Genomic DNA, 24,256 nt, shown 5'->3' with positions numbered 1-24,256 from the left:
AAAAAGAAACAATCAAATCCCATATGAGAGAAACCTCATAAAACCAACACGAATTTTTTCCTCTTCCTGATTATTTCCCTGTCCCTTTTAATTTTGTGGAAAACTCATTCCAAATGCCTTTGCTAGCAGCACCTGAAAAGAAATACATATTTAGTCAAACAAAATTAGGGCTGGGTAACTTGAAAGAGCTGGCCTAACCCCCAAAAAAGCAACAAGAAGATAGGTCTGATGTTTGTCTTCAAGCCCATAACGCTAACGAAGAAGATAATTTGGAAAATAAATCAAGAAGTGGTTCCGGAGGACAGAGGTGTGACAGGAATCAGAAGAAACGGAGGGCTGAGTATAAGAACTCATGTAAATTGTGTAATTCCTTTCAGGATGCTAGAATATTTAACAAACTCCCCATATTGCTTACATATGTATATGCTACCTAGCACACTGTAGCTGGGACACTTCTGCAAAACAAATGTATAAGCAACAGTAGTTCTAGAAAGAGGTAAAAACTTATTTACCCCTACATAATATTTAGCATCACAAGAAAAATATGGAGGACAAGTTAATGTAACAGTATGCTAGATTATCATAAGAGCTGACAGATGGGCAACAACTGTAATAAAAAGTGTTCAAGGGCTATCAGCAAAAAAAATTGTGAGTCTGCTGAAGTTGTTATTTAGGTGTGAGGTAGGCTTTTGTGGTGATGGTACATCATGTAGTTGGGCATTCCCCAGTTAAGGTAGAAACAAATGTTCTTTGGTAACCTATGCCACCTTTTAATATAAAGTAGTGTGGGTTTTTTTCGTGAATATTCATGTGGCCATGTACAAAATTGAATACATATGGCTATATTTGACAGAATTATACCTTACTCTTAGTGGCTCAAGCTCTGCACCTGTAGACTTCACTAGCAAAAGTTCCAGGCACTTCTGCATTTAGCTCAGTGTTCACAGATGGGCGAATCTCTCTAGGTCTTCCATTAAATTTTCTGTTCTGTTCAGCCCGTAAATAAATAACTGAATGCATAATGAATCACATTCTAGAAGCCTGCAGAAACTGTCTAAGAACACTTTGCATAACAGTATTCTTTTGGATCTAGTACTTCAACTTCACTTTGCTCGGAGTTCTTGAAAGGAAGTAAGTTGCCTCTCAGAAGAACGTACATCACCTTCAAGGCTCCTCTATATCCAGACAGCATTAGAATAAACATTTAGGAGGCTAGAAATCTGTGGAGCTCCAGAGTACTGCAGGCTGATCTCCTGTGCTGGAGGTTAGAGGGGAATATGTAGATAAAACACATCTAAAATTTCTACCCATTACTTCTGAGGTACATGGAAAGCTCTGTATGTATTACTCCTTGACCATCTAGCCACATTTAATGATAGAGGAGATTAACTTTTTGAAGAACTACATAAAAATTCCTTAGCAGTCTTTAATGGTATCTTGCAAAGTATGTTAATGTTTATTAAAAAATTGTTTTAAAGTTGAGGGAGCATGCATCTTTGAGCACAATGAGAAAATGTTTGAGATTCTGGAACGTGAAATAAACCCGAGGCCTTAGCAAATCACCAGAATAAACATCTGTCCCAGCCTGCTGCAGTTCAGTGCTGTACAGTCATCCCCAAACCAGTTCTGAACAATTTAACAAACAAGCAAGAAGTATGCTGTACTAGTGTGCCGTTCCATCTTGCCTAAGAGGCCTTCCTAAGAAGCAGGGTATAGCACCCTGGTTTGAATGCCATATTAGCATGACAGTTCTTCTGTTGTAAGAGCTATCTTATTCAGACTTCGCCTGTATATATTGCTTTTTTTAATCTTCAGCTTTGGTACTGTGTAATACAAAAATACGGTCTTGCCCTATTTACATCCGTCTCATACAGTAAGAGATCGAAGTTCTTGTCTTAAAATGTAGTTCAGAGAATCAAATTTGCTTAAACAGCACTGGAAGCGCTGTTGTCTGTACCCCAGAAAGACTGAGCTTTTTTTAATGTCCTCTGATGATGGGTGTATTTATTAGAGAAAGGAAGAAGAAGAAGAAGAAAAGCTGGGGTTTTTTGACATGTTTCTTTTGCAAACTGATGAAAAGTCATCCAAGCTTGGTTTCAGTGTGTTCTGAATTCATTGCAGTCAGCTGAGAATAAAGGGGATGTATTAGCTATTTCATTTGTAGTGTATTTTTTAATCTTATTCTGAAAATTCCAGTATGTGAGACTTCTCACTGCCACTTCTACTGTTTCAGTAGAATCAGGTTCCAAATATTATTTTTCAAAAATATTTCCTGAATTATCTATTAACTTTGCTGTGCATAATGCCATCTAATGCTATAGTGGATATCAGGTTCCCTGTTCTACAGTTTTTAAGGAGCACCATTGTTATGTAACTGACCTTAAAAAAACCTTCCAAACCCACACAATGTTTTCCATGTCTTAGCATTTTTGGTTCATATTTCATGGATCATTTTTTTGCTTGAATTTAAAAACATAAAAAGACCCCAAACAAACAAGAAATTAGTTCTCTTCTTGCGGTGGTAAAAATGAGGCCAGGAAAAATCTAAAACATAACATGCAATCATGGGGGGAATGTGTGGGTAAGGGAGATTGCTTTTGTTTCTTTAGACCTTAATTACAGCTTTTACTACCAGGAACCTGTTACAATTTAGAGCTAGACACTTTGTTTGTGAATACAGTTGGCTGAGGAAAAACCAAACCTTGCTATTCCCAGATACAGAAATTGTCTTGATGGAAATTCTCTATGGAGAAGATACGTTTATTTCTTGCAGAAATAATGCATCCATTAAAGATACTTCAGTATTTTTTATCACATTCTGAAAAACTTTTTTAACTCAGTAGTTAATGTGATTTACATTAAAACAAAAGAAAAAAAAAGGTAATCTTGTTGTTTTATGTCCTAGATAGGTTCCAGTTTGATTTTGAAATCCAAATTTCCTGTTAATAGTTCGCACATGAATACTTTTTAATGTAGCAAATGCTGATGATACAAACTAATAGAATTTGTATTTTTATAAAGCATTGCCTTTCACTGGTGTGCCCAACAGATCTCTTCTTTATCTTTAATTCTGCATAAAATATGTGCAGGAGGTGGAGAACCTGTTTGTAATTCTCTCAGCAATTCTGCATCTTGGAGACATTCGCTTTACGGCTCTGACAGACGCTGAGACAGCATTCGTGTCAGACCTGCAGCTACTGGAACAAGGTCAGTAGGATGTGACCTTGGAGCGCTGCCCACTTGGTCCCTCAGCAGGACAGTTGCGCTGATCCACCAACAGATGGAAACACAATTCCAGGGAGACCAAAAAGATGACCTCTGAAAATTCATGTTACTGTGGGAAGGCATTATCCAATTGACTTCAATGTTTTATAAACTACAGATTTTTATGGGATGAAATAAAATGCTAGTATTGCAAATTATCTAATTTAATGTCTTATTTAATGGTATCATTTGCCAAAAGAAATCGTACAGTGCACTTTGTGCAGTCTTCTTTTAAAATGCTCTTGCGCTGCTTGTCAACAGCTGAACAATTTGCATGGAATTGAATTCCTTACATTCAAAATCTGTGTCTTAAAAGGGTCTCTTGTTTCCCTGCTTTGAAGTTTGCCCTCTTAGTCACTAACAAATCTCCTCAAAGTGGCTTATGGATACAGAATGTCAGTAAGTAGCATACCTTAACTCTAATATGAGAGGAAGTCTGCCAAGCCCTGGGGAAAGACCCGAGAATCTTTAAAGGGGAAAGAAAGCTGTAATGTAATATACAGATATGTTCAAACTTCACAAAATGCTGATTATAGTAACCCAATTTTATGTGTTTGTTAATTCTGATTACTCCTATGACAGCACTCTTTCCTTTAATGTGTCGGTTCTTTCACTATTAAAAAATGGCATCTACATAAGAAAATCTGTAATAAAAAAATCCCAAACACAGTAGATCACAGATCAGGCATTCTTGAAATTCTCTTTTCATTTCAGTTGCGGGGATGCTGCAGGTTTCACCAGATGAGCTTGCTTCAGCCTTAACAACTGATGTTCAGTATTTTAAAGGTAATCTTTTCCAAGCTTACGTTCTCATAGATCAGACCTGGTGGCATTTTGATCCTTCTGATTTGAGAATTTTAAAAGCAGATAATTTTTGTTTCTTATTTCTTGTATGGTCTTGTAAATTTTCTCTCTGAGGAATACATGGGATTACCTGCCATGCAGTAAGTCAGACTGGGCCACTGAATTAGAAATGTCTTTGTAATATGGAGCAAAGCAGTTCTGCAGTCTGACGCTGATGGACTCCTAACTTGATTAATCTTACAAAAGTATGTCAAGATAACAGATTAGATATTAGTGCTAGAACTCAAGTCAACAGGGGTGTCCTGAAAAAGAAAAAAAGTTTTTAAAAAGTTCTTCCCAGTAAAATGCTAGTTCTGTGTGGTACTCATACCCTTTTCTATTGAAAAAAGTACAAATGTACATGTTTCCAAACTGAAGATCTTGTGAGTGTTGACAGTCTTCTCATCTTTCACTGGAGGCTTCAGAAAAAACTAACACCATGTATAGGTTTGGCAAAGGAGAAGTAACTGTAACTACATTTATTGTAACTAAAATTACTTAAGGCAAGCTTTACAACATGCTTTCATCTCCATTTTCTGCTTTCTCTTTTAGGAGACATGATTGTACGGAGGCATACTATAGAGATAGCAGAATTTTACCGCGATCTCTTGGCAAAATCTCTATATGGTCGTTTATTTAGCTTTTTAGTCAACACAATCAACTGCTACCTTCAAAATCAAGATGAGACTGGCAGGTAGGAGTGCCATTACAAACTATTAGGTGTGCCATTATCTGTTCAAATCCAGATCTGTAAAAGAAACATAATTCCATCATTTAAAGCATTTTATGATAGCATGGCAGTGATGCTTGAATCTTTAAATCACTGGCCATTCCTTCAAGTCATTTCCTCGGTAACATATTTGTTTATTTATTTGTTCGTGTAGGGGGACATGGTACTTAATGCAGTAATCTGGATTGGTGGTTAGAATTAGTAGCCTTTTAAGAGTTGAAAATGCAGAATAAGCAAACTCTTTCAACAAGCAGAAAACTGCTTGGTGTTTTTTTTAGTGCAGAATATGCTTTTTCTTTCTCCCCAAAACTATGACCTTAGCACAGGGTATTAAAACCAGAATTTTGTTCAAAGGCCTTCAACTGAATGTTTAAACTTCACTGAATTAAATGTTCTAAGAATGTTCTGGGTGTCTCTAGGTTATCATCTGCTAAATTCAATGCTGTTGCTATCCAGTATGGTTTCTTAGAAAAAAAGAATGCTAATTAATGTCGTCAGTGGAGCAGTCAAGAAACAAAGAAAACACAACAAAAAAAAAGAACTCTTAGTAGCATCAAAGTAGCGAACTAAGACAGTAGATCTTATTAAAGGATCATATGCAAGTGACTTAACCAAGGTTCAGCATCTCACATGCTCAGATGAGCTTTCTTGTGAACATTAAGTACAAGATGTCTTGGCATTATTGCTAAATGGAAAACCACAAATGACAGATGTGGAAATTCAGAAAAAGAGTAAGTATTTTTCCATTATATCATGTCTGCGTTGGCTTCATAGGACAAATATTTATCAGGTGCCCTCTTTTAGAGTTTGAAAACTTTACAATCTTACTTTTATTCCTATCCAATTCGTAGACCAATTAGTAATAAATCATATTTCTATAGGTGTAGCTAACAGAAAAGCTAGCATGCCTGAGTAACTCAGAGCTTTCTGCACACAAAAGCTTTCTGTCATTATACGTACCACCAGAGTGCCTAGCTTCTTGCTGGAGGCAAAGGGAAGGTTTGCCAGTAACATGGAATGGTTTTACTTGTCTGTTTCTGATTGTACAGCCCCTTAGAATTGCCTACACCTGGACAACCAAGCTAAAGCAACTTTCCAATCCATGTCCTAATTTGAAATACTGTGTTTAGAACAGGGAAGGACAGTGGCATGTGGTCACGTTCAAGTCTTCCCAATTCATTCCTGGGACTTACAGAACATGGGCTTAGCCCAGCGCACGTCTGTGACAGACAGCAATCCAGCTCAGGTATTCCTAATTACGGTGAGCTCATTTCTAGTGGTCATTGAGGAAGAAATCTAGAATCAGTATATTAAAAATCTATTAAAATTATTTGAAATAATTTTTCAATGTGTAATTTTGAAGTTTTGAAATCTGATATCTCACAATCTTTCAGAACAGGGTGTTGTGTACCTCTGTTGTTGAGTAAGGTAAACCTATAATTTCTAGGTATCATAAGATCTTCAAATAATGAAAGTAAAATCTGTTTGTATATTGTTTACCTTGCAGTCTCCTTTTAGTGCAGTCATATGTGTCTGAGGTGGCTTCTACCTTGTGGAAATACTTCTCAGTGAAACAATTTCTACCTGTGTGGTAACTTGAAGACTATGTGGTGTTCTAAGTCCCAGCTAAAACAGGACAGCTGTTTGATGTTGTCAGGAATGAGGAATTTGCAATAGTTTTATATTATACCTATGCTTGAAAAAGGGGAGTTCTTTTAGGCTGGCTAGAGGAAACTAACTGGCTTAGGATATATTAGCAATGCTGACAAGACATAATAAATTTTGGCAGGCCAAATTCAGCCTCAGGTGCCTTTCCAAACTTGAAGCTAAATAGCTTATTCTAAGTGAAAATGAAGTTGACTGTCCTTCATTGATATTTCAACCCCAGTTGAGTTAGCCAGCTTAAGATAAAAAAAATACCTCTCCTACCCCCACCTTTTTTTTTGGTCCAGCCTAATCATATTGCATAAGCTGTAGTAGTAAATCAAGGCATAGCACAGTTCAAGATGCAAGTTGGATTAATGCAGGTCATTTCATGAATCTGTGATTTGTGGTTCAGATTTACTTCGTATACATCTGAGCAATTCTATCAATTAGTGGCATTATACCTCCAGTTTGGTGCAGTTTTAATAAACCTCTTAATAAAGATCCACCAAAGACATTAACTAATGTGGCTAAATAAGGCTGATGATACATTTCAAGCCACACTTCATTGCCTGGTGAGAAACTTACACAGTTACTACTTACCAGATGGGGTGAAGCCTTCATCAGAAACCTGGAATAAGGTTTCTAACTCAATTCTCTTGTTTTATTGTGAGGTAGCTTAACTGTACTTCCATTCAACTTCAGTGAGAATTTATGAAGCAATAAAATTAGATTTATTGGCTTAGTAACTCTAAGAGAAACATTTGATCTTGGCATTTTTGAGGAAACTAGTTACCTGGGTTTAACTTTTATGCTGAAGCTACTCAATTTTGGTCATTAATATTGATTTATATTTACCATGAAATAGCTTGTGACTGGTTTCAGGCAAAATAAAAGTGATGATTGCCATTAGATCTAAGGGAAGGGGAGATGATTCTATGAAAAGCTGCAAAGACCAAGCTCTAGAGGTATGAAGTATAGACAGTAAAAGTGTTGCCAGAGTCCAGCAAATTCATCACTTTATAATACTATCCAATAAATATAAAGCAAGAGTTCTAATGTCAGTGTTAAGTGAGATAATCCCCGTTCAGAAATGTTGTTCTCCTTCATAAAAAGTTACTTACTATTTTGTCTAGTTAGAACTAAATTACAACCATGGATTCTAGTCTGGACTGGTTGCAAGGTACTTTGAGGTATATTACTTTATTCATCTTGATATTGTTTCAAAGAAATTCCCTGGAGAGAAACTGTTTTTCTGTAATTGGCCTCTAGAATGGGATTAGAAGAAAGCTATTAAAATTTCTTACAGGTGCTTATATTTATTTTTTTTAAGTTTAATATTTATATTCACTCATTTATATAATTATTTCCTATTAGTATAAAAATCGTCTGGGTGAACTTCTTCTCAAGACTCTTAACTCTTCAAAGTTTATGACTGTTTTACTTCCATTCAAATAAATGTGCTGATTTTCAGTTTTGTAGATAAAAGAGACTAGAGCATTCATGGTTGCCTAAATGTGGCATTTCAAGGTGCTTGATTGCATGTTGGCAAAGTTGGATCTAGTGATCCAAATATTAGTAATAAAATGTCTTAAGATGATGTTATAAGAACTCATGACTCATTCTGCAAGAGGACTTTATGCTTATGGGGACTTAAGAATGTCTGTGAACTCTTGTGAAATACTTTTGTTCTTTTCTGATGCAAAACAAGCTAATTAGGTATATATGCTTGAGAACATCTTGATATTGTTTTCCCTGCCTGCTAGTAAGTAGAAGGCATGATGTTTTATCAGCTAGTTAGCAAAGAGTTTCTCTCTTATGTGGCCGGGATACGGGGCTAATGCCAACGTGCTTGCTGTATTACAGACAAGCAAAGAAAGCTAGCATTCAGTTATACCCTCAGTCTGTATCAGCAGGTCAGCCATAGGAGATTTCTGTTTCAAATAGAGCATATAGAATATTTCTAAATAGGTATTTTCTGAAAGCTGGTGTATTCTGGCTGTGTAATCTTATTCCAGTGAAATTCAGATATTGCCAGAGGGTAGCAGTGGCAACACTTATTTGGGGAAAAGGAGGATCTCAGGAGTCTCATTTACAAACTTTTTAATACACATCACCTGATTTATAGAACAAGATAGATATTCTGACATAGAAATCCTCCCAGTTTAAGTAAAAAAACCAGAGCATAAACTAAAGCATTCATTTATGTATTACTGAACCCAGTAGAAGGGTGCTGGCAGTGCAGGAAGGATGGAAAGAGAGTTCCTGTTCAAAACATGAATGCACAGCATAATGAGAATTGTCTCTATATGTGGAGGTAGGGAAATCTTTAAAACAAACAGTACAAAGCATCTAAAAGCATATGGTGCATAATACCGTGTTTTGAGATCTGCTTCAGTCTGGATCATTTCCAGTGTTTCATTAAACAAGACAATGCTGTTTTTTAAAGCATAGAACGAATTTTGCTTTAAAGAGGTGGGGAAGAGTATGTGCTACTGATGAGAGGGCTATAGATCTGGAGTCTATTAGCAAACATATTTCTCCCTTCCTGCCATACCTGTCAAGTCACTCAAAGAAATGTTTGTCAGATATGGAGCCAGTGTTTCTTTCCACTGTGTCCAACCACTGTCTCTTATCTGCACCACTCACACCTGGGTAAGATAATATTAAAAGAAAAATGACAGTTGTTGACCAAGATGACTGAGAGATGTGGCAATGACACCATCTCAGCAAAAATCTCAGAATCTTAAAAAAAATACCAGAAAAAGCACTCTCAAAAGTCTTGGAAACTAGTTTGGTTTAGTAATTGTTTGAGATTAAGAACATAGCCAACTGGAAGTATTCAGCCTGTTCCCTTCAAGAATCATATTTATGACAACGGGTGTAATCTGTCCCCCTGGGAGAACTGAGGGAGTCTTAATTAGGATTCTGAGGGTCCTCATTTGAAGGCTAGGTTATATACTTTATCTAATCCTAGAAATGTTTCCTCATTAATCAGTATCACTTCTAGTTTATCCAGATCAGACATAAGCCTACTGGGTTCCTTCTGGTTACTGGCAGAAGCTGGGGGAAGAGCAAGAAACATTTTATCTGGGGCAGATGAAAAGGTACATTAGATCATCCTGCCTCAACAGATTCACCTTGCTGCTTTACGTAGGCAGACTACAAAAAATGACAATGGGAATGAACCCTATGGATTTCAGAGCTGAAAACCATCTGGGATGAAAAAAGAGTGATCAAATAACATCCTATAGGTTTGTCTGAAGCAATGGGTCAGAAGTAGTGTAAAGGGAGCCAGGAATGGCAAACAGGTCGAGAGCATCTCTTGATGAATGGCAAGATGTCTGCCAAGATAGTAGATCATCAGACAGGATGTCTTCTGTACGTGTATTGTTTTTAGGAGTTGCCAAGAATTTTTATGTAGTTTCTTTATAATGCAGTTGTTAAGATTACAAGATCAAAAGGTATTTCTAGTCTATAAGGACACATTTACAGAGATGTCATTCTGAGGAAGAAGGCAAAACTGGAGACATTGTAAAATATTATCAGTTGAAATGCTCTTTTGTAAATCACAAAAATCAAGTGAGTTATGGTTAACATCCATGCCTGTTTTTAACTATTCACAGCTATGTACTGGTCTAAGAGATAAAAATGTTCTTCAAATATTGGCAAGTTGCTGTTTTTCTATGCTAGGAAATATTGTCAAACTTGAAATCAAAGTCTCAGTCCCCACTAAAACTGTAGCTGTTTTATTTATACGTAGTTAATATTGAATATCTGAAACATAATGGGGGGAAGTGTCAGTGATGTTTAGTAACCATAAAAGAATGAAGTAAAATAAGGGGATTTTTCAGAACAAAAAGTGCTCTTTTCTAATATTTGTTCTTTTAGACACTAGTGACATGTCCTTTCATTTGTAAACATGGGATCATTCATGCTTTGTTTTGCCTTGGGAATCTCTGCTATGATTAATTTAAGGAAAGTAATTTTGCTGGAATTAATATGATTGACAGCTAGCCAAGAAAAACATATATGGACCCTCCCTCTGAGAAGAAAAGTGGTATAAAACAGAAGACAAGAAGAAAGAAAGAAAAAAAGCAAAGTAATTTGTAGCCACATATAAAACAACACTTAATTTTCTTGTTGTGCTGTCTGTTGCTCTTTAATTTTCAAAACCTGAGCAATAATTTAATACAGAAAATTACTATTATGGTTGGTGAGATTTTGCACATAAATGCCACAATGTAGTAATAAAATGTCACTATTGTAGAGGATACAGAGCCTTGTTCTGTTATACCTGCCCCGTAGGCAAGATACTAATTACGTAAAACCTCCAGCTCTTTTTCATGTAGTGTGTGCATCTTCTAATAATACAAGACCAAGATTATCAAGTGGAGTTCATCAAAAAAATTGGGATGACATGTTCTCTTGTCAACAAATGCATCTGCAGCAAATCAAGATATTTCTTAGAAATATTACAGTTTTCATAAGAAATGTTATTTGAGGTAGGCAATAGGCTGGCTGCTAAGACTTTAACCTGGAGTTTTAGAAACTAGGGCCAGGTTCCTGTTTTGCCTGATTTGTAATAATTCATTAAGTCAGTTTGTTTTGGCCTTTTCCTTATGCAAATGTTTATATATTCCTTGAGAGAAAGTGAGAGAGACTGATTTGACAAAATAACAGTCATGGTACTGAACTGGGTTGTAAGCAGTCCAGCCTCAAATCTACTCATTGAATCAGACAAAGAAGGGATAAACTGTTCATCTGTGTTAAGTAGCTCTTAATAACTGTGAAATATAATGTAATATTTCAGCTGCTGTGCAGTATTACATAGCAGTTCATGTTTTGCCTTCCTATAAGGAAGGCTATAGATAAATGGTAAAAAAATAAGAATGAGAACTTATTAAGTATTCTGAAATTCCAAACTACTTTTTTCCCCAAAACTTATTTAAATAACATAATAATTCTGGCTTTTCAATATTGGTCTGAGTGAGTTTGTTTTTAAAATGTCTCATTCTTCTCTACAGAAATGGATTGGTTTTGTTGAAAACATGCTGTGACAAGGAACGTACACCCACCTCTAATCAGGAACATTTGAAAATGAGGCTTACATTTTAAAACACAATTTAAATTGCACTCATTGCTGGAGATGGAGTTGATGATATATCTTTATGCTTCTTGTTGTAGAAATTCCCTCGGAGGCTAATCGACCTCACGATAACCTCTCCTGCCCAACAAAGTCATTCTAGGTTAGATTTATTATGCAACTCTCTATGCCTGACATTTACGCACGTAGCCAGTCTTGTGACTATCTGTAGTGCATTGAACCAGTATGCCTTAGAAATGAAGACAAACTTCTTGGCTGTGATTTCTGAAGAAGGGTCTCCTTGTCCCTGAGGATCATTTTTCCTAGCTTGTTTTGTAGTACTCAATATTTTTATGATTTTACTTTTTTTGTTTGTTATATGGGAATTTATTTTCAGTGTTGGATCCTTTCCTAATTAAATGCCAGTGTTTACACTGACTGTAACAGAACTATAATAAAGTACTTCAACAGTGGATCACCTTTTTCTCCCTTACGTCTATATCCTGCTATACACATAGATTTCAACATAGAGGGAACATGGAGGAAAAATGTGGAATGAAAAGTAGATTTCAGAAACAGCAGGCTGCGATATTATTTGTATGCATTTACAAATTATGTTGGCAAAGAGAAGGGGAAACCCATCTGCTTTAGAAAGTGTCCATCTCCTTTCTCAGGAAGCTGAATGATTTTTCCTATTCCAGACAGCCATTGGCTATAGTGCAAAGTCTTTCATCCTGCTGGCAGATCATTTCACTCTGGAGAAAGTCCCACTACATTCACATAGGCAAACTGCAACAAATCTTTGACTGTAACCCTCTTTTTCTGTTCTCTGTCTAATGATACTGTGAAGAAAATAAAGAAAATGCCAGCCTCAGTGAGCTCGGAACTTTCATATCTAGTTCTCAAATCATTCCAAAGCAGGCAACAGGATATCCCAAAACATGGATTTTGCTCCCCGTAGTGAACTTGTTTTTTTCTCCAAATCAGGTTTACAATGACTTAGTCCCAAGTAAGTACAGAATAATAACACCTCTGTCTCTTTCTCATTTCTGCTGTCCCAATCCTAGGTGACTGCCCTGCACTTATCTTTCCGCTGGGCCAAAATAAAAGCCCTTTCCTGAAAGCAGGCAGTGGCACATGACAAATTAGATGCATTGCCAACAAGTATTTTTTTATATATATTCAAAGAGGAAACATCTGTCGTCTTCATGCCCAAATTCTGACTGTTCTTTCCCCTGAGAGATGTAACCTCTTGTGCAGCCTGAGCTGGCAGCCGCTACTTGATGCTGGCACAGAGAGGACTTTGGCTTAACAGGTTTCCCTTGAAATACCTTTAGTAGGAGCAGTTCTGGCTGTCAAAGAAATAACTGGAAGGGGTAACTGAGTGCAACCAAGCAATTTTTAAACTCTCATCTGAGCAAACGATGTACCTTTAGAAACTGGACTTTAAAGAAGCTAAGATTTTTTTCGTTCTCTTACAAATACAGTTTTTAAAGTGGCTGCTAAAACAATCTTGAACGCTGCTTTTTTATTTATGTTCATTACGATAGGTTGGTGGGTAGAATTTTGATTCAGTTGTGTATGTGGTCTGCTTGTGTATTTTGTACCATGTTTTTGAAATACAGCCTGCTTCGATCCTAGAATAAATACTTTTGTCAGAAACAACAGGTGCATTATTCACTTGCCTGAATTCTTATTATCTGTAACTTTTTTTTTTTTCCCCACAGTGACCAGGTATTTGAAATTGGAGTACTGGATATTTTCGGATTTGAAGAATTTCAGAAGAATACTTTCGAACAGGTAAGTGGCTATGTTTTGCTGAATTTACTGTAACTGTTAATGTTAAATCTTCTATTAAGGTTTTGGGTTTTAGCCAAAACGAGTGTTTTGATCAGAATATAAGCATACGTGGAGGCGAAAATTTGCTCTTAAATTTTTTTCTTCCCATTGTGCTTATATGGGTGTGAATTAAAGCACAGGCTTTGTACAGTTATTCATCATTTTAAAAGAATCTAGTAAACATGTACCATAATGATTTGGAAGAGGAGTAGTATCAGCACTGAAGGACAATCTGAGGAAAATACTTAGTGTTGTGTGTTTTCATGCTTCTGGAAGTGATACTTCAACTAGGTCAGTGAGTAGGAGGACAATACGCTGGTTTGGAAGAAAGATCAAAAGGTCTTCAGAAGCCTTGGAGGAGAAATAGAATGAAAATGCTACATTATGCTATGTGCCATTACTGGCAGTTTCACCTCTATGTGACTTTACAATATGTGACTTTTTAAAAAATTTAATTACTTCAGTGGAAAATAAATTAAACTTCAGCTTACTGAATGGTTAAAAATCCATTTAAACATATCAAACATTTTTTGAAAGTTATGGAACTGTTTGCCCACGTTCAACATTAGTTTCTGAATACCAAAGCTCTTGTGAATTACATATTTCAGAAAGCATTAGCAGCTCTACACAACACGCTGAAAGAGATGTCTAAGTTATTGTTCAGTTGTTCATTCATTCTGTAATGCAGCAGCAGCAGATCAAAGCATAGAATAGAAAATGAAAGCATAGAAAAGAATAGAGATGGCATCAGCAACAAAGGACCTGTTGCTGTTTGGAATAAGAATTTGCCCCTTCATCCCAGTCAATCCATTGTTTTATGAATCAACTTTCTAATGAAATAGGAGTTAGAGCCACATTAGTGCAGTTCGTATAGCATATTTACATTGCTACCCAATTTCCAAATGTTTGAAAGCACAAACAGGGTGAGCTTACCTCTACCTTCAAAAGAGCATGTAAAAATGCAATAAAACATATTCCAGGTCCCCTCTCACAAAACTCCTTTTGCTGTTACAGTTCTACCTTGCTTGAACATTTCCTGTATTAAGGACTATTGATGTGTGCCAATATTGACAGTCATTTACTCAGTATAAATGTCCACTTTGGGGAAAAATACCAGGTGAAAAATAAAAAACATTCTAACAGACTGAATGTATGCAAAAAAATTTCTGTAAAAGCTACTGATTAACAAGGATAAAGTATTCTATGCATTTTAAATGCATCTCAAAAGAGAGGGCTGCATCTTGGGACTTACTGGTTATTTTCCTTTGACTCTGTTCTGTATTTTTTTTGTCATGAAACTCATATAAGTTCTGCAACTGACATCATGAAATACCATGAATTCCAATTTCTGTGGTAAGTAATTTTCTGCTTAGTGACTGCAGAGCATATTTGAAGAGAAAGTAGGAGATTTAAAGAAAAATTAGTAAAAAGCAATTTATTTTATGATATCTGCATTAGCAAACTTCATAATTTCAAAGTCAACTTTGCATTTTTATTTTATTTTTTCTAAATAAATGTATTTCAAGAGACACTGTCCCTCCACCTGGACTGAATGCATTTTGTTGAGTAGTACTGAGTGATACTCTGAGTAGTTACCTCAGAAACTACTGAACTGCATTCCTGAAAAGATAGAATAGAGGTGAGGGAATTACAGGGTTCATTTTTATATGGACTCTATAATATGATTAACACATCTCATTCCTGAAGTGATAGGTTGCAGTTTCAGTGAAGAGAAGCAGTTTGTATCCCTGCGTCACAGTGAAATCATGCAGACATACCCAAAACAGTCTGCACTCAAAAGCTGGAGCTTTCTAGCAGTCTCGCCTAGTTCAGTATTCTGCTGGGCTTGTTAACCGTGAAGGTAAACAGGCTTGTTAGCCCAGATAGGGTCCTCATGCAAAACATTGCATCATGTCTGCAAACATGCCTGGTGTCAAAGCTTGTGATTGCAGAACGTTAACATTAAATGTTATAGCCAAACAGCGGAGGAGCCATAAAAATACTTTTTCATTACATTTAGATTAACATATTTTGAAATGGTGCTACAAAAGTAATTTGGGGAAAATGAATCTTTTGTTTCAAATTAGTGTAAGACAAGGCATTCTTTGTGAATCCCGTTTGCCTGCTTTCTTGGAAAAAAAAAACAACAAAACAGCTGTTTTCAAGAAAGATTAAAACCTCCTGATTGCCCATATCTGGGGGCATTCCAAGCAGCTGCGTGAATCCTTCAAATCAGGACAGTTGATAGACAGTTTAGTATCATAATTAAGAGAGCAATATGATACTAAATCACACGTCAATTTAAGCAATTCATTTTAATAGGCTGTATTTGAAGACAGTTCAGGAAGAGAGAGCTGGATAAACCAGGTAGAATAACTTGTCCACTCCAGTGAGTGTATTGGAATGATAAGGCATTAAAGCATTGAAATGTCAAAGGGAAACGAAGAATTGGTCTAGGAATGGTTCATAAACAATGCATAGGACAATAGATGTAAAAGAACTAGAAAAGGTTAATTATGTCTACACCAAGAATCTGGTAACTTCTGCAGGCAAAATGATGTGACTGACAGCATGCTAGGAGAAAAGTTTCATAGACGGTTACAAAGAAGGCAGCATTAGAAGTTAAAACCAGTATTAATCAAATGTTCAGTTTTCCTTGTACTTGGTGAGCATTGGTAAGCCTTCATTTTATAGAATATATGTGTGATACATTATAATAGCAAAAATAGGACATGTAATTCTAAAATACCAGTAAATAAGTGTATGGAGTAAGTGATAGTGAGCGGAGTTGTGATTTTTGATATGAAATTTAAAAGCTGAAAGACAGGGGACAGTGTTTTTAGAAGCCACAGTCTGAGGGAGTCATTGTTCAATAAAGACTGAAAGCTTCTGAATTACCAGGCCTCAGTGAGCTACTGCTCATCAGCTGAGCTAAGGTAAATCACTACAGTACACTTTTAGCTCACCCCAATTACAATTTACAATCACTTCCTAGCAGTGTTCATTGGCTTGGGAACAGCATTTTCCTGCTGTGCCAGAACAGCTTTGTATACAGCCACCCTGGAACATGGTCAGAAGTGAGCACACATTTGTCTTTCCTGTTCTATACAGAAATGGCCTTCATTTTGTGATCATTTCAAGAAATAGGAGTGCTCTACCAAAAATAGCAATGGCAGTTTTCAGTGGCAGTTTTCAATGTTTTCTTAGGTTTCCTTTTTTGAGAGGGTCTATATTTGTTTACAGCTTAATCTGCACTCCTTTAAAAGTAGAAAATGTCTGCTTCTCTTCCGATAGAGTTTAAAACTAGGTTAGATCTTATTCACAGCACAACTCCAAATAGTGCAGTCAAGGAATGCCGCGATCTTCTTTATACCTTTATGCTAATATATTCTTTGACCACAAGAGCATGCACACAAATGGAAAGAACTCATGGCCAATGAACCTAACAAGTGATAAGCAGGAGGGAAGGCTGATAAAGTTGCCTGTACCATTTTCACCTAATTGTTTCTAAGAAAACTGTATTATAGCAGAAAAAACAGACCTTAGAGTAGCAAGAGTTGCATTTCTTCCCCCTGCAGAAAGTCAGGTCTTTCTACAGAAACAGAGGTCTGTAGTTGTGGAGGCATCATAAAGAGCAATAATGCAGTTAAACAAAATGGACTCTAGTAGAGTCTTTCCTCTCTGATGTCTAATTCAAGTGGTAAACTGAAAAAATATTTAGTTCTTGCTAAATAATGTGTTTAGGTCTTGCATGGTATTTTGCCTTTGTAGACCTCTTGAGTTTTGCAGAAGAAAGTATATATCATAACCTCCTTTTTATAGGAAATACAAGTAATTTACCTGAATTAGTTCCGCAGGTCATGGAAACAGGCAAGTGTTTCTTGACTCCCATTCAACTCTATACCCATTAAAGTAATGTGCATTATCCATGTGATGCAGTAGAGTGTTGGGAGAGGCATGGCCCCCATGGCAGCTCTGTGCAGCACATCTCTGGCTACAGGAGCCAGCTGGCTCCGAGAGCAGAGAGCATTGCCTGCCCCACTCCGGACTTCAGAGTCACTATGGTGAAGCAGAAGAGCTTGTACAACCCAGCTGTGCTCACAGGAGTTTTCACCTACTTTTATGATTAGGTGTGGTAGGTTTTAACTTCACAGTGTGTTATTTCTTTAGTTAATCCTGCTGAGACTTTGTTTAATTTTGTCATCTGATCTTTCCTAGCCAAAACAGTCATAACAGAATATTTTGTATTAAATTGCATTGCCTCAGCCATGAGACCACTTCTAGCTATCCAAATATAAGCTCGTGTTGCCTGTTTTGTGGATGGATAGCTACAACTAGATAAAAGTTACACGACTTAACTTTTCTACAGTCATTGCAGTCTCCGTGATAGCAGATGGGAGGTCACGCACACAAGTGTCTGCATTTGGGCAGTCTGAAAAAGCATTCCAGTATTTTATTTTATGCAGAAGAAGTCGGCCTTCTTTGCTGTTGCCTGTCCAGAGTACAGATGGATGGTCTGCTTGTCTTTACTAGCCTGTGCTGGTGCACACCGAGCTCTGATACTATGCAGGGACTTGGATGCAGAACCTCCCACTGCAGTTCTCAGTGCTGGGGCATTCCTTACTCCCCACAGGATGAGGGACAGTGCTTTACTAGCTTAATTCAGCCTTTAACAGGGAAAAATAACGTGATATCTTAAAGTCAGAGTTTTGCTAGCCTCCATGCACAGGAGGGTTTTCATATCCTTGTTGTGGAGCGGCCAGAGCCAGCCGATCCTTGGCATCAGAGAGCCGGGCACTGGGAGGACCCGAGTGCCGGCCATGCCCTCCCACACTGGCACCATCCCGCAGGGCCTGAGGACAGTGGGCAGAACCAGGGCCAGTAATGGCGCCTGTTGACAGCCCTGATACGGCAAGCAGTGAGCCGGGGCTGGGGTCCTCTCAGGAGCAGCTGGAGATGGGGCTGGAAGCTGTCACTGCCATGGTGTCTGCTGGGACTGGGCCCATGGGCAGGGGCTGGGTGGGGGTCCCAAGGAAAGCTGAGCCAGGCTGGAAAAGCCTATTCCTGCCCTCAGGGACCCGGCGACCCTATGTTTTAATTTGTTCCTCGACCCAGTTCCTGTGGGTCTTACACTCTGTATGGCTTTTGTCATAGTGTATCCCTGTTCCTTCTCAGTCCCTTGGGTCTTTTTTGCAGTCTGCACACATTTTTTTCCATTTGTGCAGGATGCTATTGTCCGTCCGGTATTCCAGTCAGCCACTGGAAAACCAGTGTTACTCAGTTTTAAAGTTGGCTTATCAGGTACCTGATGTTAAAATGTTTATTTTTAGTTTATTCTTTTATGGTAGACACTTTGTGGCCAAAAATAAAATAATTTATCTAAAATTGAGATTCCCAGCTAGATTCAGTTTGTGATTGATTGGTGAAATGCTGCACAAGGACATTTATTAACTGTTATCTTACTTTTCCACAGCAGCACCCTTTTTTAACTTACAGCCAGCAGTATGAGCAAAAAAATAATTTGGAACTATTTCAGTATCTTTAATTCCAAATTCTTTCAAGGAAAGACTGTTGTTACTACGCCTGTTTGTTTAATACTTTTATATGTACAAAGTCAGCTGAGGGACTATTCCACTTTGTATTGAAATTGTGTCCCTTTTGGAGGGGCTTTTCGGACCCTCCTTTGTGGAAGGCTTTTCCGATGACAGCTACCCATAATAAAATTTTAATATAGCACTGGGTTCTGTTTTAGTTTATTAGAGGAACACAGATCAGCTAATGGCAACTGACCCCAGAGACAACATGAACTCCCAGTGAAATAAAGTTCTTCTGACAGAGAGGCAGAAGGACTATGTTTGAATTTGTTGGAACTGCAAGGAAAACAAGAAATCTGTATTAGGTCCTATTGCCCCTAAAAAGCAAAGGAAGAAATGTAATGGGTTCTGGTTTTGTTACACATTTATTAAAAATATTCTGATTGGTACTCTACATAAAGAAAAGGATGTGGAAATGTTTGGGTAGCAGGTACAAGGGGAAACAGTGATGAAGATAGTTCTGAGAAAAAAGTGATCCATCAACCTTAGGTTTAAAAATATTTTCTGGGTCCAACCTCAGTAAATGGAAGATGATTCTGCCTTCCACTGTCTTAGAATTACATTTTTGAGAAATGCTAGAGCACATCCTTGCAAATTAAACTTGGCGTTGTAGCTTCATCATCTTGGCCCATAACATACGACTTGATAGATGTGTTGATGTGACAGCCGTGAGCTTTACTCCATGCTCTCAATACACATCCCTTGAGAGAGCTAATCCTTCTGCATGACCACAGGATGTAAATGAGCTTTCCAAAGGGTGTTCACATCCATCGTTCCCTCACTGATTGTCACCAAGTTTTCTTTTCACAAATTTCCTTTTTTTGGCTATGCTTTTTCAAATAGTTATTTATATAAAGTGAAGAGCAGGAAAATTTTATTAGTCAAAAGTGCTTTTCTGTCTACAGAGCACAGTACAATTTTGGTCTTCTGCCTAAATTTGAATTTGGAGTATACTTAATAGTACTAATCAGTCAGATGTAGTAAAAGAAGAGAGATCAAGCTAACACTGTTTCTAATGTGATGAATACTTATTCTTTTTACCAAATGCCACTATATTATTTTCTAAATTCTGCCATTTGGATGATACTTCAAGTTGTTTGTTTAAATGCTTGAACAAGACTTTTTTTTTTCTTCTACTTTTTAATGAAGAGTTGGACAAATAGATGGTGTATTTGTTTTAACTAAGACATAACAGTGAGTTAGGATTAGAAAGGAAGACAGGTAGGAAGATTTCTTACAGAAGAGACGTGCAATGGAGCCAGTAAGAGGCATGTAACGAACAGTTTAACAATGGTTAATGAGAAGTACCACCATAGGTAATGTCGAGTAATGCTGCAAGGTAAAGCAAATACACAATGCTTAAAGGTATTCCCACAACGTTTGTTTTAGGCAAAAATGTCACTGTATTTTCTTTTATTACTACTGTATTTCCACCTAATTTTCATGGGTACAATTAAATACATGCTTAAAAAATGTAGTTTCTGAACTTTTCATATCTTTGGACAGAAAATATATCATTGTTTTATATAATACTTCATATGACGTGGAGCAAAAAAGTTGTGTTAGCAAAGCTGGTTTAGTTCATTTTCATCTGATTCCTACATTTCAGCTGTTTTAATTATTATGCCAACCTGTGTCAAGCTTTTGAACATTATTACTTTTTCCTAGCAGGTTGTATAAAACATTGAAATGGAGAAAGATACGGTCAGAATGTCTTGCTTTTCAGCAGCCCGTGGTTGGTCTGCTGGTTCACGTTCTACAGAGCTGTTACTCACAGCCACTGCTAGAGAGTGCAGCTTTGGAGCAGCTTGCAGTGTGTATAAGCGCTTGAGCTCGCTTTCTGGTCTGGTTTGCATAACTTTACTGTCATTATGGCAAATCTGCCGATCTGAATGACAGCGTTCCTTATATTTCTAAAAAGCACACCAATGTATGCCATAATATACTGATCAGTGGAATTTATAAATGTTTTTTTTTTCTTTACCAGCCCAGCATGTTATGTATGAGTTTTAACAAAATAATACACCTCTTACTTTTGGCAGTTAAAACCAGTGCTATTTATCAGATCTTTTTAATTCTTCTTGAATAGTTTAATATGCTGCACAGCCAGGTCCTTGAGTACATGTATTGGTTTTATGTATTTTAGGAGATTGGCAGATGATAAAACAAAAGCTTGAGTTTATAGTGATTTTGTCAACTTTTCTTATGGTAAAATATACCTGTGTAAAGTTAAACAACATGGTTCTCTAACTCATTTGCAAATAAAGGTATACACAGCATGCATCATTTTAAGCCTTTACATACCCTGTGAAGTATAAGCCTGTAATGTTATGTCTGTCTTCTAAAATGATGTTACGAAGCTTCTGAAATCTTGTAATTAGAATTGGAAAAGTGATCAGTAAAGCACATTTTGCCTGCCACAAAGTTTAAAAAGCTGTCTTTTTCCAGAAAAGAAGTAGATAGTGTAAGTCAGTTGTATACTTTCATTGTTGATAAAATAACAACCTGAATCTTTAGAAATCCCACTTTTAAAAAACAGTGGATTTACTTGAGGCTGTCTTTTGTCTGCACTATCAAGCATTAGTAAAGACAGTTAATAACACACATTTGGTTATAAAATGGGGTTTTGTTTTATTTCTTCTTACTGTTATTCATACTAGTCTATTTCAGTATGTAGCAAGTGCAAGTTGACTGTACTAGCATGAGGTGTTAATGGAAAATTCAGGCAACTATTAAACATTACTTGGGTTCTTTTCCCTCATCTGGATGTCAAGCCATGTAGTTTTGATCTAAATATTTCATATTTTTTAACATGCTGATGGAATTGCTTTTACACACTTCATTCATGGAAGATACAGTTTATGGCCAAAACAAGTATGTGACTAGTTTAGTCTGAAAAGAGACTGCATGCAAGCATTCCTTGCATCATTCCTTATATAAAGGGTTCTTCCACCATTTTAGGAGTTTCTGTTTTCTTAATTTCTTAGTGATAGGTAGTATAGCATTGGAGGACATTTTAGAATTTTCCACTAAATTTTGCACTTTAATAGAAATAAAATAGTTAAAACATTTATTCCACAAAATTATTAAATATTTACTTTTTGGAGATCGTGAGTTTTGAATAAAATACAAAAGGTCCCAAATAAGCTAATACAATTCCCACCTGTTTTTAATTGAAAATCAGGTTCCTATTAAACTATTTATTTTGCAAAAGTGGCACTATACCTCCTACAAGGCAGTCAAAATATTTGAGAGTCTTTTGTATTAATTATCTCTTCAAACTTTGAACTATTCTATTGAAGACCGTTTTCTTGCCAGCCTTCCCTTAGAATATCAATAAAATGGAGAGAAGCATCTAGTAAAATGTCCGTAGGTGTTTATAACATATTTGGGCAAAACACAATGAGTTCTTCAGAGACTGCTTTAGACTTCAGTGACATCATATGTGGAAGCAGAGTTTGAATGTCTTTGTTAATATTGAACTAACCAGACAGTTGGGATCTTAACCAAATATGTAGTTATTTTTTCTAAAAGCACATTGCATCTGTGTAATCTTCCTGAATATAAACTGCAGAAGAGTATTAAGTGTACCAATTTATATATAGAGTCATCCCACTTCAATCAATGGAATTATTGTAAATTTGCACTGTATTTGACAATGCTGGTATTGGATGATTCTTATGTGGAATTCACGATGAACTGTGCAGGCAGAAATCTGTTTATTCCCAATTTAATGCTAATAGCTGTTAAAATGTAAATTTCGCGGGGGTCTTGCTAATCTATGGTCTACCAAGAGATAACATGTTGTGGATTGACATTTCATCAAATTCAATATTAGACATGCAGTAAAACCTACACCGATGAATTATGCAGTAAACTTCTAATACTCATTTTTTTCTTGGTTATACAATAGCTGTGTGTCAACATGACCAATGAGAAGATACACCAGTACATCAATGAAGTGCTTTTCCTACAAGAGCAAGCAGAATGTGTACAAGAGGGAGTTGCCATGGAAACTGTGTATTCTCCTGGTAACCATACTGCAGCCTTGGATTTTTTCTTTCAGGTATTTTCCAGATCCATTTTACACCATATATATTTATACACAGTCTCTACATGTTAGACTAGTACAAACTTTTGCCTGCATTTTCTGATTCATGAATCTGTAGAGAAGGTTATGGGTCCAAAGAGACCATAGAGTGAGCTGTCGTAACTGCCCTCTTAGCTCAAGGGCTAACAGAGATGTGTGACAGTCCAGGGTTGAAGGAGACGTTACAGAAACTCCTTGCCCCTACTGATCCATGCGTAGCATCTGTGTATCATGCAACGTCCTTAATGCAGCTGTAGGACTGACGAGTCTCTGTTGTAAGCCTGACAGTTCCTTTTGTGCCTGGAGCTGACTTCTGGAGTATAAATTCTAAGAAGGAAGTAGCCCAATCAGTTTCCTAAAAGATATCATTAGTTTTGGCAACTGAAATAGTATTCCCTACATTTCTTGCAGAATTATCTGATGTACCTAGCCTTGGAGACTTATCGGAATATTTTAACCATTTTTTCCTTTTCTTTGAGGTGATACACGTTTCTGTTTACTAAATTACAAGCTGTATTACTCTACAAGGAACAACTGAAAATCTATTGCTCCTGTATAAGACGAGAAAAATCTATTTTTCATTTCAGAAACCATCAGGCTTTTTGTCAATGCTGGATGAAGAAAGCCAATCTATTTGGTCAGTGGAACAGAGTTTTTCTAAACGCATTCAGTCCTTCCTGGATACATCAGACACAAATGCAGTATACTCCTCCACAAAAGATGGAAATGGTAACCTTGCCCCAAAGGATCAGGGCTCCACCTTCACTGTTATGCATTATGCTGGGAGGGTAAGTTGTTTGAATGATGGATTACACACAATTAATGAAAAAGAGTAAGCAAAAAATTCCGCATGGCTTCTCCAACTCCTGGCTATAAATAACAGTTCACTTTCTAGTGATGAATTTTCAGAGGACAACTTAGAATCTGAATGCAGTATCTAGTGTATAAAATCTGTACTTTGTATCATATTATGCAGTATTTGGGCTACCTAATTCTGGCTCCTAAATTGTATCTTCATTGTAAGCACTTCATGAAGAAGGGAGTGATTCAGATACCTCAGCATAAGTGTTTAATGCTGTTTTAGTTGGCTGTCTCATTGCTTTCAGATTTTTTTCCAGAACAGTATAGGTTCCCTGTAGATACTGTGCCATATATGTAGATACTGT

At 36.8% G+C, this 24,256-nt stretch overlaps 1 protein-coding gene across 3 annotated transcripts in view; it reads left to right on the top strand.

The window, feature by feature from the left end:
* MYO16 (myosin XVI) overlaps positions 1–24,256 on the top strand; it is a 393,194-nt gene that overhangs the window by 262,371 nt on the left and 106,567 nt on the right. For all 3 annotated transcript variants that reach the window (XR_011322146.1, XM_069770289.1, XM_069770288.1), the window contains exons 18-23: positions 3,090–3,207; positions 3,979–4,050; positions 4,660–4,801; positions 13,295–13,367; positions 22,914–23,066; positions 23,678–23,878. Coding sequence is in view for 2 of the 3 variants with exons in the window: in XM_069770289.1 (XP_069626390.1) it covers positions 3,090–3,207; positions 3,979–4,050; positions 4,660–4,801; positions 13,295–13,367; positions 22,914–23,066; positions 23,678–23,878 (759 nt within the window). In the remaining variant the exon portion in view is untranslated. The remainder of the gene's footprint in view (positions 1–3,089; positions 3,208–3,978; positions 4,051–4,659; positions 4,802–13,294; positions 13,368–22,913; positions 23,067–23,677; positions 23,879–24,256) is intronic.

This window comes from Haliaeetus albicilla, chromosome 25 (genome assembly GCF_947461875.1).
Source record: "Haliaeetus albicilla chromosome 25, bHalAlb1.1, whole genome shotgun sequence".
Taxonomy (NCBI): Eukaryota; Metazoa; Chordata; class Aves; order Accipitriformes; family Accipitridae; genus Haliaeetus; species Haliaeetus albicilla.
The sequence above is the reverse complement of the archived record's forward strand: the minus strand, read 5'-3'. Positions and strand labels throughout refer to the sequence as shown.